This window comes from Eleginops maclovinus, chromosome 3 (assembly GCF_036324505.1).
Source record: "Eleginops maclovinus isolate JMC-PN-2008 ecotype Puerto Natales chromosome 3, JC_Emac_rtc_rv5, whole genome shotgun sequence".
Classification (NCBI taxonomy): Eukaryota; Metazoa; Chordata; class Actinopteri; order Perciformes; family Eleginopidae; genus Eleginops; species Eleginops maclovinus.
In genome coordinates this window covers 6,896,958-6,914,557 of record NC_086351.1, presented here as the reverse complement: position 1 = coordinate 6,914,557, position 17,600 = coordinate 6,896,958, and the positions used below count along the sequence as shown (strand labels likewise).

The 17,600-nt window shown below is 41.8% G+C and overlaps 1 protein-coding gene across 1 annotated transcript in view; it reads left to right on the top strand.

The window, feature by feature from the left end:
* iglon5 (IgLON family member 5) overlaps nucleotides 1–14,778 on the top strand; it is a 91,453-nt gene extending 76,675 nt beyond the window's left edge. Inside the window, exons 5-8 of the mRNA XM_063878567.1 lie at nucleotides 4,259–4,390; nucleotides 4,669–4,789; nucleotides 5,927–6,078; nucleotides 8,357–14,778. Coding sequence (XP_063734637.1) covers nucleotides 4,259–4,390; nucleotides 4,669–4,789; nucleotides 5,927–6,078; nucleotides 8,357–8,460 — 509 coding nt within the window. The 3' untranslated portion in view covers nucleotides 8,461–14,778. The remainder of the gene's footprint in view (nucleotides 1–4,258; nucleotides 4,391–4,668; nucleotides 4,790–5,926; nucleotides 6,079–8,356) is intronic.
* The last annotated feature ends 2,822 nt before the right edge of the window (nucleotides 14,779–17,600 follow it).

Genomic DNA, 17,600 nt, shown 5'->3' with positions numbered 1-17,600 from the left:
GTGCAATGTCCTTCTCTGCACAGTACAGTACGTGTTTGTGAACGTACACAGTACCTCAGGCAGGGACAAGCCCATAGTGGTCACTGACACCCAAAAACACATGAGGTAGAAAAGTAAAGCGTGCCCAAGCACACACCTGCAGCCAACACACACACAACCTTACATCACAAACTGTGTGCGGCTATGTCCTCACTTGCAAGCCTACAGCATTTTCTTCTCTGTCAGCAGTAATCTTCCCTCTCAAGCCACCCCCACCATCTCAAACCGCCTCTCCCGTCTCCTCCCTCTCCAATAATAGCCCCACAGCTTGCAGAGAAGGAGATAGGGGATGCATTGCTATTCCATGGGAGTCTGTGCAACCAAGCCATCAGTTGCAGGAGACCAGGGGCGGAAGAGAAAGAGGGGGAGGACTAGCCCAAAGAAACAGCAAGAAGCTGCCAGCCATCTGTCCCCATTACTCAGAGACTGCAAAGAGAAGCTGCAGCGAGAGGGGGGGGGAGAACATTGTATGTTGAGGTTGGGTGGAAGATCCTTGTGTGTGTCAGGTGGTGGTGGGGTAAGAAGAAGTGCAACCCCTTGGAGGCGAGACAGAGACGTACTTCGAGTCTTTAACCCCTTTGCAACTCGTCCACAGTTACCAGAGTCACATACAGATAGTGACTTCTTCTTCATTTCACCAAAGATCAGATACTATCTGTTAAATACTGGCATTTTGTCGTTTAATAGACCAGCGAAAGGGCCCTATCATTTGACGTCCCATCTGTTAAAACACACGGGCACACAATCTTAGCATGAATAGATGGATGCTGTTGGTGGTGAGACGAGAAGGAGGAATGCACTTTCACTAAGAACTTGATAAGCAATGATTATAATAAGCATAAAGAAGGGTATGCCTTTGAGGAGTTTGTAGTTCTAGACTGGAAAAAGGATTTTGATGTTTGTGTGCATCCAAAAGCTTGAGTCATCGACAAAAGTAGGAATGAAAAAGGAAAGGTAAGAGTCTGGCAACAGCTAAGCAGTCAGCAGAGCCAAACAAATCCAAAATAGACAAGATGCAAAAATCTGTCTGTCTGTGTGTGTGTGTGTGTGTGTGTGTGTGCGTGTGTGTGTGTGTGTGTGTGTGTGTGCGTGCGTGGGTTTTATATACTGAGTGGACTTGATGAGAGAAGGAAATGCCGGTGTGCAGCTTGAGTGTGGAAATCAGACGATTGGAAAAGGCAGGAAAGTTCTCCCAAGTTTATTTTTCAACTCCTGCTGAGATTTGAAAAGGAAGATAATATATTGGCTCTTTGTTAAAATGTAAGGCTGTCTATTCTATATATGTATAATTAGTTAGCAATGTAAGGCCTCAGTTTAATTCAATTGCTCCCATATTTTGATTAATTTGTAAGCACAAGACAGATGTGTATTTCGAAAGCAAGCAAAGTATGGAGAGGAGAAGACCCCTACCAATAATTTATCTCTTGCTCCTCGTAAACATCTGGATCTTCAGATATCTGAGAACCAACCTCAGCAAAAATCAAAACGTGATTTATTAACTCGCAGCACCTCCAGCTATGTTCACCCAACTGCAATGGAAAAACTCAGATTTTTAACACGAAGCAACTTCATTCAAAGCTTTTACAGATGTTACTCACACAATCAGTTGGTTTTTGAGAGGACGACACCTCAACGAACCGATAAAATTCCTTCTTCAGCAGGCATTAATAATAGAAAAACAAATGTGATTGTTTAAAAAATGTTGGATAAACAATCCGAGCAAAGATAAAGCAATGGGCTACATTTGAGCAGGTGGCTTTTCTGGTTTGCATCTGGCTTCATTTAACTTGAGTAACACACTTTTCAGCATTTTAATCGTCTAAAGCACAGATTTTACAAACTGTATGGCCACCCATCCATCTCTGTTTTAGCCTGACAGACCTCTCTGTCTGGATGGTAGTTTTTGTAATGGAAATTGAGAAGAGGAGCCGAGAAATCAAGTGCACTGATGATCTATTGAGGCTCAAAGTGCTGCTGTGGAAATAGAGCATGGTGTCACTCTAGGGCAGGGCTGAACCCATGATCCTTTTTCCCCTCCTCTCCTTCATGCAGTCCCCCCTTTCTTTTCAGGTGCAATCCAACTATCTCTGGTGGTCAGGAGTCAGGCTACTTCAAAAGCCATAAGTGGTTGATGGAGATGTATTTTACAGACCATTGTAAGGGTGCTAGAGGCCGACTCCAGTCAGATATGATCTCCCACCAAAGTGGAGAAAGGTGTGCCGTGCCTGTCTAGAGATCTCAGGGGATGGAGAGGCAGGAGAAAAGAGAGAAAGGGAGGGGAAGAGAGTGAGTGTGAGACGGCTGCTAGCCTCCTTTGTCATATTACATCACACATGGTGCTGAGGATTAAAAGTCCATGAAGGAACGAACCGCATCAAATACCAAACTTGACATCTCTCTGTTTCCCTCTTCATGTTGCTGTTTTTCTCCTCTATCTTTATATCTGTGTTTCTCTCTGACTGTCTTGCTCGACATCTCTTGCAAATTACCACTCTCTGTGAATCTGTAATGCGCTCTCTAGCGCTCGATTGCTCTTTTTTTTTTTCTTTGTGCTTTTTATTTCTTGGAAGTCATCTGTAACAGCCCTGTGTGTTCTCCAGTGCTAGTTGTCTGATTCGATCTATTTCTCCACATTTCCCCCCTGCATACCGCCTCAGCTCCCCCCACCCCTGGCAAAGTTGGCTGCTCTGCTTACATGACAGAGATGTCACACGAGAGCTATATTTATTAAACTAATGGAATGAATGAATAACATTGCACCCACCCCACCTCATCACCCAGCGCCTGCACGCACTTTCTCGGGTGGCAGGAGCAGCCCTTGACGCACGCTGCTCAGCCTCTGCCGCAGCAGCTGCGAATAATCGTCTCCAGCTCAGTAGCCACACTAATAATCCTCCAGTATAATCTCCAATTAGAACCGCCGCGCTAATCTCTGACAGGAATAATCATGGCGTTTAGCGCCTTTTTTGTGTGTGTTTGCAACGGTGTAGCTCACAAACGTGCTCAGGGCCATTTTTGTGTTTGTGAGGGGAAGTAAAGGTCCACTGATTGACGGTGGTTGTGTGTATGTTTAGTGGGCTTTGAAAGGGGAAAGTGAGCAGCAATTTAAGAGCTGGATGTCCTTGTTAGTAGTGAGATTATGTATTATGTCGTGTTCCACAGTCTGACTTCTTTAATGGGGTAAAGGGGAGAAAAAAAAAGACCTAATGGTTTTAGAGACTGTGAGACAGCTGGCTTGCAGGGAGGAGGGGGGGTGCACCCTCACTCTCATTCCTCTTCTCTTTGCTGCTGCTGCCGATTCAATAACACCCCAACATCAATTCCCTCACATGAAGGAGCAATAACTTGTATCCTGTCTCTTTGACTCTTCCCTCTGAAGAGATTTTGTGGCTGTTTGTCGCCTTGAGGGGAAAAAAACTGAAAGTGCTAGACTGACTAATTTGGTTTTGGGGCACCTGGGATTTTGTTAACATCAAATAACAGCCAAATATTCTTCTCAATACGTGATGTAGTGAACAGGTCACCCCTGGTGTCCACTGCCTGGAAGAAATACTTACAATTTCCCCTGACACGTATACAAGAAAATGGTGTCAGTGCTGTCATATCATATTTACTTACAACATGTTTATCTAGACAACAATTCACCAGCTGGTCTATTACTTTAATGAACAAAGTAGCTTGAGGTTCTTAGTTAGGATCATTACACAAATATGATTTAAATAAAATAAAAATGTCTTGATATTTCAGCTAGTAATGATGTGTCAAGTTAAATTGTTTACTATTCATTTCATGTTGTTGTTTGGGTGGTCCAAATGATGAATAATGATTCCAATCAACACATTGTAATAGAAAATAAACATATTAAGAAAGGTTTTGACTGACGTAATTCAGATCATGAGGACGAACATGGATTTGTGTTTTTTAGATGTATACTTGCCATGTAAAACATCAAATTTTAATCTACATCAAGATATCGATTTCCACCATATATATACGGTATGTCAATATTGGAAAAATGTTCCAGAACACAATCCAAATATACATTATATTGTTATCTGATATGTATTGGTGCTTCCCCCATGCTCTTAAAACCATCTGAGCTATAGGTTTTTTTCTCCCCCTGCCGCAGTATCTCCAAGTGGTAAACCCTAAATCAGTAGCCCGAGTCACCTTGCATTTGATATATACTGACCTCCGGACATCTGCCTTATGTCAATAGATGGGCTGGTGAGTGACGGGGAGTTCCTAGACATCACAGAGATCAAGAGGCAGCAGGCCGAGGACTACGAATGCATCACCAACAATGGAGTGGCTCCTCCCGATCAGCGCAAGGTCAAGGTCACGGTCAACTGTAAGTATCCCTCTCCGCGCCTCACCACATCCCAGTGGTGATAATTCAAGTCACACTGGACGTCCTGCGTTGTAGCACAATGATGTGGTAATGATATATGTTAATATGTTAGTTTCATTATTATGTATGAGCTTATACATCTTAATGTTGCTCTCACCGGGGGATTATCAACCTTGTTTGCTGACCTGACTCGACTTCCCGGTGAAGGCAGATGTATACTAATTGCTGCCTCCCTCCTTATGTTTCTCCACTGTTTCCTCCCTCACTTTTCCTGCCAGACCCTCCCATGATCACAGACATGAAGAACATGCCAGCCCATTTGGGTAAAACGGCCATCTTGCGCTGCGAAGCCATGGCAGTCCCACAAGCCGGCTTCGAGTGGTACAGAGATGAACACAAGTGAGGCAACCAATCCAGATCTCAATTTGTTAAAGCATTAGACTCAACCATCTTCATCTATTATACATGTTTTTTCTATCCATGGTCTATGGTAAGCTTAAAAGAAATGCTCCACAGAGTCCAAAATCCTTCCATCGCCGGCCTTGAATCTAAATGTTTATGTTAAAAACTTAGCTTCTAAAATGATGACGTGGTTCGGCTCAGACACAGTGTGGGGGCTGTAAGTTAAGAAGACTAGTTTTGCCCCTCATTCCCTCTGTGAATAGTCATTTCATAATGTCAAAAAAGCTGATCACATCCGTGTTTTCATTAACCTTTATTTTTTGTGACGTTGATTGGACAGCGGATCATTGCAGCAGCACAGGAGTAACAGCGTGTCTGGTTAATATGTAGCTTTTATGAGCCTCAATCAAATCAATGTGTTACAATAATCAGTTGCCTGCCAAAACAAAAAGAGAATATGTTAATGAGAACTGTTAAACTGTGAGTTCAGCGATAACAGAGGAAAGGAGGGAACAGAAACAACATTTAACTGGCATTTGAGAGTCATTTGATTAACTTGGCTGCATCTGAAAGTGGCAACATGAAATCTGTGCAAAAAATATTAGATTTTTTTTTCCATTCAGACATCTTACCATGGCTGCTGTCCTTTTACCTAACCCCTGACATTTGTATAGGTCGGAAAATCATGCATGGTTTTTGCCATCACTGGAGAAATATTAGCTGGTTGGAAAACTATTTGCTCTCTATCACCCACACATAATCTCTCCATCCAAGTTTGTAAAAGGTCCCAGAGTGTAGGAAGAGTGAGGATGATTTGGCATCAGCGAAAGCAAGATGCAAAAGTTCTTAGACGAGACTTTGTCAGCCAGAGAGAGCTGTTAATAGAGTATAATGGGCCCCAGCAGGAGGCCTCTGTTATTCATGGCCTTTTAGATTTCACTATTAGTACAAGGTGAGGCAGAGCTAGAGTGTGGAGGGGGGGTTATGTTGCAAGGTCGTCTCTGGAGAGATGTAGAAAAAGCCTCTTATGCGGGCTGAGTCACTAGGTGTGATTGTGTGTTGTTTCTCTTTTTCTGACGCACCCTTATTTTTCCCCACTTCCCTTGCTTTCGCTTCCCCACCTCTACCACCCAGGCTGGTAGAGAGTGACAACACCCTGAGGATCAAAAACGAGAAGACGCGCTCGCTGTTGCTGTTCACCAATGTGACAGAGAAACACTTTGGCAACTACACCTGCTTTGCCTCAAACAGTCTTGGGGCCTCCAACGCCAGCATGCTGCTTTTTCGTAAGTTTTCACATAGCAAGAACATTAGAACGCTCTAATATATCACATGTGACATACTCCCACAAAACGGTACATATGCAATGACACACTGTTTTTCCCTCTGCGCCCTGTCTCTTTTTTACTCTGCACAGCAATTTTCTCAGCCATCTCCTCCCTCCTTCCTCGCCATTTTCGTTATTCTCCGCCCCATTAAAGCTCTGCTTGCCTACATTACCGTCTCCCTCTCTCTCTTTAGTTTGTTCCCGCTCTCGACCCTCCATCTCACATTCATACACATTCCTGCATGCACACACACTCGCTCGGCTCTGTCCCGTTACCCAAGAAGTTGTCATTTCTCTCCAAGCCCAATTCACATTAACTGTCCCCAATGAGCGATTTCCCTTTCATTTCCCTTTACCCCCCCTCCACACCCATACCTCCCTTTAGTGCATTCAGCATTACCATCTTAAGTGAGTCCTTCATCTATCCCCTTTCTTCTTTCATTCCTTTACCCATTATCTCGGCCAGTCTCCCTTCAATGACTCACTCCCTCGTCAGACCCATACATCTTCCTGCTCTCTTTTTCCACCACCGCTGCCACTTCTGTCAGACTATCTCTCCATCATCTGTCCTTCTGCCTCCTCTTTCCTCCCTAATCTCCTCCTGCCATCATTAGAACATAACAAACCCCTCTCTGTTATGGTCCAGGCACGGAAAATCGGAGCATAATCGGATACTTATGTGGCATATCTATTCATACACTGTCCCTCACTGTCATTGTCTCTTCTGACTTTGTTTATATCCTTTTGTACCTCTTGGTTCACTATTTTAAAAGGTACCTGATGTAGCACTTACATATCAACAGCCCACTGTCACATCAAAATTGGCACATTATTCTAATTACCCTGAACCAATGATCCAATTACTGGGACCATTGGCAGCCTGTACTAGCTTTGAATCTACATTGTTACTGTACATTATTACGTTACAATTTGCTACTATGCCAATGGTCCAAAACAGGAAGAGGTGTTCTTGCAATTCTCTCTAAAATAATTGTGTAATTTTGTGTGACCAATACCATTTTTTTAGGTTATACTCTGTATTTAATGGCTTTTTAATTTAAGATGAGCCATGGCAACCTACTGAATTATATAACTCAATAGAACCTGCGCACTGTGGATACTTTGTCAGCCACAGGTGTAGCTAACAACATTAATAAGGGTTGCATTTCATTGAAGTGTCCCAGTGCCAGAGTGCTCATAATGTGTTTACTGGCTGACTGGATTAGATTTCTGGCATACATAAATCAAATCAAAGCCATAATAAATGTTATTAGTTTTACCTGTGTTAGACAATTCAAAATGTAAGCCCTGAACATGTTAACTCAAGCTTTTCATCACTTTGTTATTTGAGATAAACCATACACGTGTGACTAGATTAAGAAATTCAATAGGCCTTCCTCCCAGTGTCAATTAAGACGTAACAAATAGGCAAAACAAATCACATTAATAAAGACTGTGTACCTCTACTATGCATGCCGGCTATGTGCCTTTCTGCCAAAACTATTCGGAACAAAGCCAGTATTAAAGTCAATCATTTCACCTGTGTTTGGCACATCAAAATGTCAGCTCGGAAAGCCTTTAACATGTAAACTCCAGCATCTCATGGCTTAGTAACTTCATATCAACATGTTGCTAAATTAGGGAATTGAATAGATCTCTCCCTCAGAGAGGTGTAACTAATACCATTCATAATGGCTGAGTGCTCGTACTGTGCAGACATGATCAGCTGCTTGCCTTTCTGATAACCCTAAAGGAACTATGAGTCATCTTGAATGTGAGAGGTTGACAGGTCAACGTTTTTTGCGTATTTTGCATGTTTAATGTACACACACGTCCTCATTGTGGTGTTAAGCTACTGGAATAATGGAAATATAGTTAAATGTGTACACTATATCACTGTTGTAATACACAGGCCTAGTTTTCAGTTTATAAAAAGTTTGACCAGGTATCAGAATGTATTTCTTTAATTCATTTTTATAATAATAACCATAATTATACCCATTATTATACTACTACTGATTATACTACTACTACTACACTACTACTACTACTACTACTACTACTACTACTACTACTACTACTACTACTACTACTACTACTACTACTACTACTACTACTACTACTACTACTACTACTACTACTACTACTACTACTACTACTACTACTACTACATAGGTTTCTTAGTTTATTTAATATATATTTATTCCTCTTCTTTGCTCCATCTGTTTTTCCTCCAGGACCGGGGGCCATTAAGGGGCGAGGAGCCGGTCTACATGCAGGGATGAGTGTCGGCGTGTCTGTTTGGCTTTCCCTCTCTGCTGTTCTTCTGCTGAAGGTGTAAAGACGGAGCTCCACCTGGAATTGTCCCGAAATGTCCCTTAAAGCCCCCTCCCCCCTCTTCCTCCCTCTCTCCCCCTCTACGGATGGAAGAAGGAAATGAAATTCTTTAATTACGAACCCATCACTGTGAACAAAAAGAATATGCATTATTCCAGGATCCATTGAATCATTGCATCAAACACAACCCCATTAAACCCCCCCCCAACACCCCCCCCCCACACACACACACACACACCCTCAATTCAATTTCGAGGTCAAACCACTGTAATCATCTCTTCCTCTCTCACAGTCTGTCTCTCTCTTTTTGTCTCCCAGAATGCCTTGCAGATTTGTCTGACTTGGTACCCCCCTCCTCACCTAGCTTTCCCTTCATGATTACCACTGGGCTGATGTTGATAGAGAGTGTATATTAACGATTATTGTGTCTGTGATCAATGAGAAAATAGATAATCTAACAACTGGACGATCATTGATGTAATATACTACATAGACTAATGACTGACCTACAATGTTTGCCTTATGGGAATGGTACATAAAATCTCAATATTACGGTGGATATTTATGGAAATTATAGTTATCATGTGGTACTGATGGTCATGTGACCTTTTGAAAAATTGTCCAGTTGGTGGCTATGTGAAGTGTCACCCTGTGATCACACACATCTACACACACAAACACACACACACACACACACACACACACACACGTATGGCTTTTTACTTTTAACTGTGTAGCAGTGGAAGCTGCTATGAATGATGTCAAATGTATTTTAAAAAAAGGGTGGGTGGTGAAGGTGTCAGTCTTAACTTCCCCTTTATGTAATTCGGGGGGTTTATACCAAGGTTTCGCATGTAGACCCCCTCACTACCCAAACCTTTTTAGACCCCTTACCCCCGCCCCCGCCCGTCTGTTCAACGTGCTCTGTCTAGTCCCCCATGCATCGCTGTAGTGTTTCCTGCTCCGTGTTACCCCCTTCCTCCCCCAGTCTCCCTCCCCAGTGTAAATATATGCAGTACAGAGGCCCCGCCGGTGACCTCATGTTGCCTGGCGCCGAACGACAGCTCCCATCAGCCTCGACTATGCTCCAGTTATCTGAAGCAGCAAGAGACTGTCAAGTGACACCAATATCTTCTGTTTCAAAGCTGCGACTCCATCCTCTTTGTCGCTTGTTGATAGCATGTACCGGTTAGAGATGTTCCTGTTGTGACTCCATTCACTCCCTCCCTCCTTCCCTGCACTGTGTCTGTTTACTCTGCAAGGTTACCTGCTTTTACTTTCTTGGTGTTAATAATAGTACAGATGATGATGATGTTAATAAGTATTTGAATAACTATGAATAGTAATTCCATGTGAGAAAAAAAAGAACAAATCTGATGGTAATGAACCGTGCGTGGGAAAAATAATTTTTGTACTTACTCTGAGAAATCACACACATTGAACGACTACAACAAAAAACAAACAAAAAAAAGACATGTAAAGTTTTTGAAGTGATGTGCTCTATTTTGCCATGACAAGCTTTTTAAAAACGCATTTGAAACAGTCTGAAGGATTATTTCATCCAAGTCCAGAAGCAGTGAATGATGATGTCATTTATCATTTGTAACAGTTTATGTATTGGACTCTTTTTTTGTCATGCTGTTAACTGCATCACCCACACACACCTACTGCATATTTGTCCACCTATCATAGTTTGTCTCTCTCCGACCAGCTAGATAAATGATTTGGATCCATGTCAGGCTCTGGTCGTGGCTGTACTGTAAGTTGGTTCTTGTTTGGCCGGACTACAGGGAGATAAAGATGTAATTAGCCATTACCTGTGGCTGGCTAAGTGAAGGAACCCGGGCTCCACCTGTCCCTCCTGCCAGCCAGTGATGGCCCCCATAAATCAAGCTCAATCCTGCCACTGACAGGAATCCTCTTCAAGGACAAGCTCGCCTTGGTGCGCCGGTCCGCCCTTCAGTGTGTACCTGTGACATGCAGACATGGGCACTACAAAACCTCCATGGCACAATTATCCATCCACTGCCCCCGCACAGCACAAACAGTGGGAGGTAAGCCCATATTTCAATACGGTGGCACTCGACTCTCCACTGAAACACTGTTCCACTCACATGCAGCGACTATATGCAAATATGCCATAACGAGCCTGCACGGAGAGACGAGTTTCCCCCGGCTGAACCCTGCGACCTTAAAGGGAAATTACTCTGAATTACTCTGATTACTGTATTGAATCAATTGTCTGAATGTGTTTTGTTTGATTTTGTTTCAAACCAGCAATAACCCCTAACTCTACTGTGCAAGAGGTATCAGATATGGGTAAAGTTGTGGTGTAATATCTGAAAAAAATCACATTAACAAGGTATATCAAATAGGTCTATTGTTGTACTTTCACTGTGTGCAGTACTCGGAAATGATTGTGAAGCTCTGTTTAAATGGCCCTTAATCTAAAACAATACATGTTGTACTCAAAAAAGTCTTGCCCTCTGCGATGTATTCGGGTTGTCTCTGTGACACAACACACTGTTTGTGCATGCATCTTGTCGCTCCAAAAATAATGATGGATTCCATTTCAAGCACAAGAGCAGGTTGTTCGGTCAATGCTTCTTTTTTCTATCTCATTCACTTTTTTAGCCTCAACATCTCAGCCATTCATGCTGTTTGTTTTTTCTTTGGTTTTCCGCTCAAATATTGTATACTGTTCCATGTCAGCATCCCACTGGGTCTGTCGGTGGCATATAACATCTGTATGTACATAATCTGTCCTTAATGAAGAAAAAGAAAAAAAATGGAAGAAAATGTTAAAAAGAAAAAAACATGGACTTAAAAAAAACATTCCGTCATGTTTCTCAATGTGGGTTTGAAAAAAAGCACGTCAATGTTCGTGTGTGGGTGGATTTTGAAAAAAAAGAAACAAGCAAACATTGTATGTTGTGTTCAGGTTCATGGTTGAATGTTCCAGATGGATAGCGATTCAGGCAATATGACTTGAGATTGAGGAGTGATTACAAACAGAATGTGGGCATGTGTACACACAAACAGCAAAATAACATGTTTTCATTAGTCATGGTGTATGAAGATGAATCACAAGACTCGAGAGGGTGTGGGCAAGGAGGCAGCAGATCCCCTGGGTGCACAATTTGAGGGTAGAAGAGGATGCTGTTGAGAGAGCACCCGGTGCAACGGGCCTGTGGGAGGATACCATGACAATACAACAAAAGCTGAGAGCCAGGGGGAGATGGGATGACTGTGACTGTGAACCCTCTAGTTAGAGAAGGGAGACAGGCAAGCGCTCGTATTGCATTTCCAAACTTGGGCACTGTGGTCCCTCCCAGGGGAAGGTGTACCACACACTATTTATGGTTGCGCTATGTAATGAATAGCATTAACATAGCCTTGATCGCAAACACAGTCTGGCCTACTTCAAGTGTATAAATAATAACCCAACTGGGGTTCAATGAGTTTACGGTGATATAAACAAGACGTTTGCTTGGCCCCTAATTACATTCGGTGCACCCTGATGAGAAAGTGTTGATTGGCTTCTGCAGCTGAAGGTTATGATCTGTTTACTTTGTTAATAAGGTGCCACGAGGCTGTTGTTTAGAGCTTGCAAAACTAGCACATAGTGCCACTTTAACATGTATAGCATTGTGTTGAAGCTGCACTGTTGTTTATGGGGAGATTTATTCAATGGGTTTTCATGGGTGGAAAAGGAGTTGAAGGTATTGTGTTGTCATTGAATGGAACTTGTAGTTTTTGTTAACAAACCAGTGCAGTGTTAAGAGATGGATTTTTTTTTAACTGGGTTGGTAAAATACTTTAAAATACGTTGAACAGTTTGAAAGCACTGTGTCTCTGCTCCACCCATCATTGCTGAAGCAAAGACTAGATTAGCAAGAAGCAAAGCCCAGAGAACGTGTCAACGTAGTGCTTTCTCCATTTAGTATGTGGCAGGCTTATGCTGTAGCTTTTCCTACAACACCCTCGCAGAACAGATCCCGGACCGATTTTCAATTTTGAATGCAATGGTTAATCAATACATTCGACCAAATGGCTTTGGAATAGAGCAATTTCTCCCTGGCTTGCTTTACCAGGTCCCCAGAAGCTGAATTGATCAAGTGTCTATAGACCAGCCTTAGAACAGAGAGCATAATTCATCATGCCTGATACAAGACACTCCTAATTGTGCATTGATTTCAAACCCTGCGCCGAAACTATTTGGGCAAGCTGTAATGTCAGCTCAGTAAACTATGTGTTCAGACGCTTCAGATCCAGGGAATGAAAAATTAATCATTTGTTTTTCTTTTCAAGTCAATCCAGGCTGGTGGTTTTTTTTTGTTGCTTTCTGCTACATAATATCCTGTTAACCGAACATGGTCCCTGGGCGGTTACGCTCTGTGCAATTGAGTGTGTGCTCTAAGGTAACTTTTCATTTTATTAGCAATGAGAGCGATTTGCTCTGGATCATTTTGCAGTTCAGTCAGCATTGTGTATCAACAGGCTGGTTTGTTGTTATAAAGAAATGGCGGCAACGCAATATAGCCTACAAAAGAAAGAAATGATGTATATGTAACAGATTATAATTTTGTGACAAATGGCAAAATGTTTCAGCACCAGAGTCAGTATACAAATAAGCTATATACACAGTGATAATTATATATGACGATTATCGTTGCTCTAAATCTCCTGCCCACGTCCTTTACAACAAAGCACGTCTAATTCCCATATATTATCCTAATTATCCATTGTTTACCAACGATCTACCGGCTCATTCGGTTCTCATGGGCAAAGTCCATGTTGCAAGTCTATTAGGGCCCAGAACTTTTTCATTACCCCAGCTAATGAGTGCATTATCATACAGCATGCTAGACAGAGTTGTGACGCGGAGAGTCTCCACAACAGAGAGCATGAGCACACTTCAGGTTCAGATTAATTAAAGTCGCATGACCATTGCAGGATGTAGGTTTAGATCAAGATTAGTGTTAGATGGATGGTTGGATGGATGGATAGATAGATAACTGAAACGTTGACTTAAATTAAAGATATTATGTCAACAGATTTCACTTAACTGTATTAGGCTTGGTGAAAGCAATAATTTTAAGTTTGAAAAATAAAAATTGAAGGATCAACTTAATGTTATTGCTTTCAAGGACAAGCTCACCTTGGTGTGTACCTGTGACATGCAGACATGGGCCCTACAAAACCTCCATGGCACAATTATCCATCCACGGCCCCTGCAAAGCACAAACAGTGGGAGCTAAGCCCATATTTCAATACTGTCTATCTGTGTATTTCTAATAGATAGTAATTAAGAGTAGTAACATTCCTTACACATATCATTCGGTTCAGGTGTTCTGTATATAAATTAAAACCCCCGCTTGCAGCAAAGATGCCGAGCCAGAGAGAGGCAGCCTCGCCCTCTTCCTCACTGCGACCACAGATGGCGTCCTGTCAATCACTCACCTCTTTGAGAACGGGAGCGCATGGATAATTAACAGCGTGCTCCACTCCGCCAGTCGAGCAACAGCGTCGTGCGCATGGACCAGGCAACACAATGGAGGCATCTCGCCCACCACGTCTCCCCTAGTCATTAAGTCGCCCACCTCACTTCTCCAACATCGAAAGAGTCCCATTACTTGGCCTCTCTGAATCACCAGCCCACGCCTGGCATTTTCCTTGTCAATCAACCAAGGGGGTAAATATTGGTTGTGGTGCTGAGAACTGACAGGGGAAACTTGGATTTCTTTCACAAGTGACAGCACCAACTGGTGTTTTTGTGCTGATTTATATTGCAGTTATGTGGCGGCGGGTCTGCGGTGAAGTCAGCGATGCGGGCTACAAGTGTCTTATTACCGTGTTAGGTGCGCCTGAGTCTGGGATACATGACAGGATGTATGATAGGTGCTGGTCATGTGCTTTGTGCCTCAAGAGGGCAATCACAGTGAACCGACTGCAGGAAACCCTCACTGCAGAGTAATGGGAAATGTCTAATTTGGGAGCTAATAAGAAATTTTACCAGAAGAAAAAAACAACCGTGGCTAATTGAGGGAATGAGATGGCTTAGGTTAGTGTTGAATGTGGAACCCATCTCTCCTACTCACCTCTTGTTCTTCTTCCCTCGCTTGTTACTCCTCCCTACACACATTCATACAGACACACTTACACACACACACACACACACACACCCATGTAGTGTTTCCTTCGTCCTTCCTGTCCTCCATTTCCTTCTTTTTTTGTGGGGAGTTAACCTGGAAAATGTTCTGCCCTCCCACCCCTCAGTGCTCCAGGTTTGCCCACTCTGCTGTTGCCGATATAAATGGTATGTGTGTGTGTGTGTGTGTGTGTGTGTGTGTGTGTGTGTGTGTGTGTGTGTGTGTGTGTGTGTGTGTGTGTGTGTGTGTGTGTGTGTGTGTGTGTGTGTGTGTGTGTGTGTGTGTGTGTGTGTGTGTGTGTGTGTGTGTGTGTGTGTGTGTGCACGCAAGTGTGTATTAAGCTCCACATTGAGCATGAGGAATTCAAGGGTTATGTGCAAATATCTAAAAGTGTGTGTCTGTGCGCGTGTGTGTTTATTCTCTGTGCTGCACATGGCAGTCACATTGTTTTCCTTCAAAACACAAACAGGCATAATTCAGTTGTCAAGATTTCATCAATGTAAACTCACAAGATTGAAAAAAAGAACAATGAAAGGAACAGAACATTTGTCTTCACCCCGACAAATGTTTCCTGCTGTGAAGCGATGATTGTACTTCCTTTTGATCCGTTTTTGTCGTTTGTTGTCTTCTTGACTTTTATTTTTGGAGTGTCTTTTTTTTTTCAAAATCCATGAAGTGGAGTTAAAAATCATATCAAGTGGAGGGAGACAAAAAAATAAAAAATCAGTTTTGTTTTTAACAGAACTCGCTATGTGTGGTTTGTTGCTGGAAGCCAGGCTCTGTTGACTCCTCTGGTTGGAAAGGAGGCGAGGTCAGGCGAGTTGCTTCGGCTTGATTTTGGCTTCCTGCTGCGTACAGAGCCTCTGTCTTTGTTGTGTTTGCAGGTTCGTCTCGGATTTTTTTAATAAAATGTCTGAATGTTTGGTTTGATGAGGCTCTCAGAATAAATGGCTCATACCAAACCACTTGCCAGCTAATTATTTAAATGCTATTCGTGGGTGATAAGTTCATAATAGATCTGTAGTCATTACTAAGTATCAATGTGAAAATATGTCAGTGTTGTAATGTGATTAGTCTTAATTTCTTACAAACAGTAGGAAATTCTCCACTTGTCGTTACAGCTCCACATGTAAAGTCAATTATTGTCAATCACACCAGTAATAGCTTTAGGTATTTGCTCTCATTCAGTATACAGTATTCTGTGTATACATACAATATACTGTATGTCCACCGAAAATGCTTTGAAGTATTAGGTCTGTCCAGGAAAATTGATAAAGCTGCATTTTAAAACACAAGATTAACTGTATGTATTAGTCTGGTTTTAACCCCACACATAAAACCCTCCCCAAAAAGAAATAGTTATGTTGGATCAGTATATGTCATTATTATAAAGCTGTATACGAAGATGCTTGAATATTTAATAGACTTTGAAATATCCCATACATGAACTTTAATGTGATGTCAAATTTAAGTACATCTTGTAATGCTCCAACCGAAGGGGGGTATTTGACAGACATGCATGACCTAAAAAGGTCACATTGATTTCTACAAATACTGGGACCTAGAAAAACAAAATGTTTACTTCACTGATGCTCTCTTATTTGAAATCTTCTCTTTTTAAAGTATGGAATTTCTTTGTTTAAGTTAGGTCACATATAGCTGTTTTCAGAGCCACTTGACTTACAGAAAGGAACATAATGTCCCTTTAAGTTGTTTCAATTGAAGTGCAATTTTTTCCTCAAGTTGAACTCATATTTTTCACCTTGTGTGCCTGCTTTGATGATGATGATAACACCTAGTACCACATGTCTTCTTCCCCCAAGAGATTGGACGCAGATCTAAATTAATTATTCTCTAGCTCATTAGGCCACTCAGGAAATTCCTATTTACAGCTATCGCACGGAAGACAACCTCAAAAAGTCCAAATCAAAACAAGAGTTTAGGAACATATTTACACATTGAGTTATATCCTGCAAATCCTCTAAGATCCTCTAAACCAGAAAAAACAATTTCATGCTACTTGTGATGATCTTTTGGCTCAAAATGCTGAGTTGTTTTTGAGTGATCATTACTTCAACTTATATTAAGAGGTTATTTGTGTTGTGTTTTCTTTAATAAGTCTCTAAATCAGCAGTTGTTTATCAGATAACTGGCTGTAAACACGAACCTTTAGTGGCCTAAGGCTTATAGTATTATTTTCCCATTACTGTTATCACATGAATCAAAGTATAAATCTGACAATCTGTGATTTAAAGAGCCTAGTGTAGAAAGAAAGATAAACCTGTAGAATAATGCTTGCTGTTGCACTGTGGTTTCTCTCAGCATGCAAACACTATGTCTATTGGTTTCACCAGACTCTTGACAGGTGAAGGTTTTTCAACAAAAACAATCTCTGAGATTCAGGTTTCTGTTGAAGAATGACCTATTAATGAACCATCCCCTCTAACCACAGAGTGCAACAGCAGAACAAGCTGACACCATCACATTTTAAAACACAGCGAGCTTCAGACTTGAGAGTGTCTGAGAGGTTATTTCACCATTTAAGCTTGGAGTGGGGAGCAACAGTAGCATGGCAAAACTGCCTCACCTGTGTGTGCTTCTTTTGTTGGCAGGCCAAAAACCAGGTCAGTGCGAATCAGTCATGTTTCAAAATGTGTTTGCTTTCTATACCCTGACATCAAGTTAGTTTTCTAGGTTAGTTTCTTTGGGTATCCATTTTAAAAGTAAAATATAAATCTATAACAATGATTGAAGTAGAAGATTTAGTTATGCAACCTTTTTTTTGGACCTTAACTTTTGCTGATCTTCTTTGTCGTCAGTACTCCATTGAGAGCTCCTGAGTGTTTTGCTTATCATATCTGCAGTATTTCATCATCGCACTTAATAATCACTTCACCACACATAGCTAGACAAGTACCACAATCAAATAGTTACTGCAATGCTGTTGAAATCTTTTGTACTCCTGAGTGTCCGCATTCATCTTTGTTTGGAA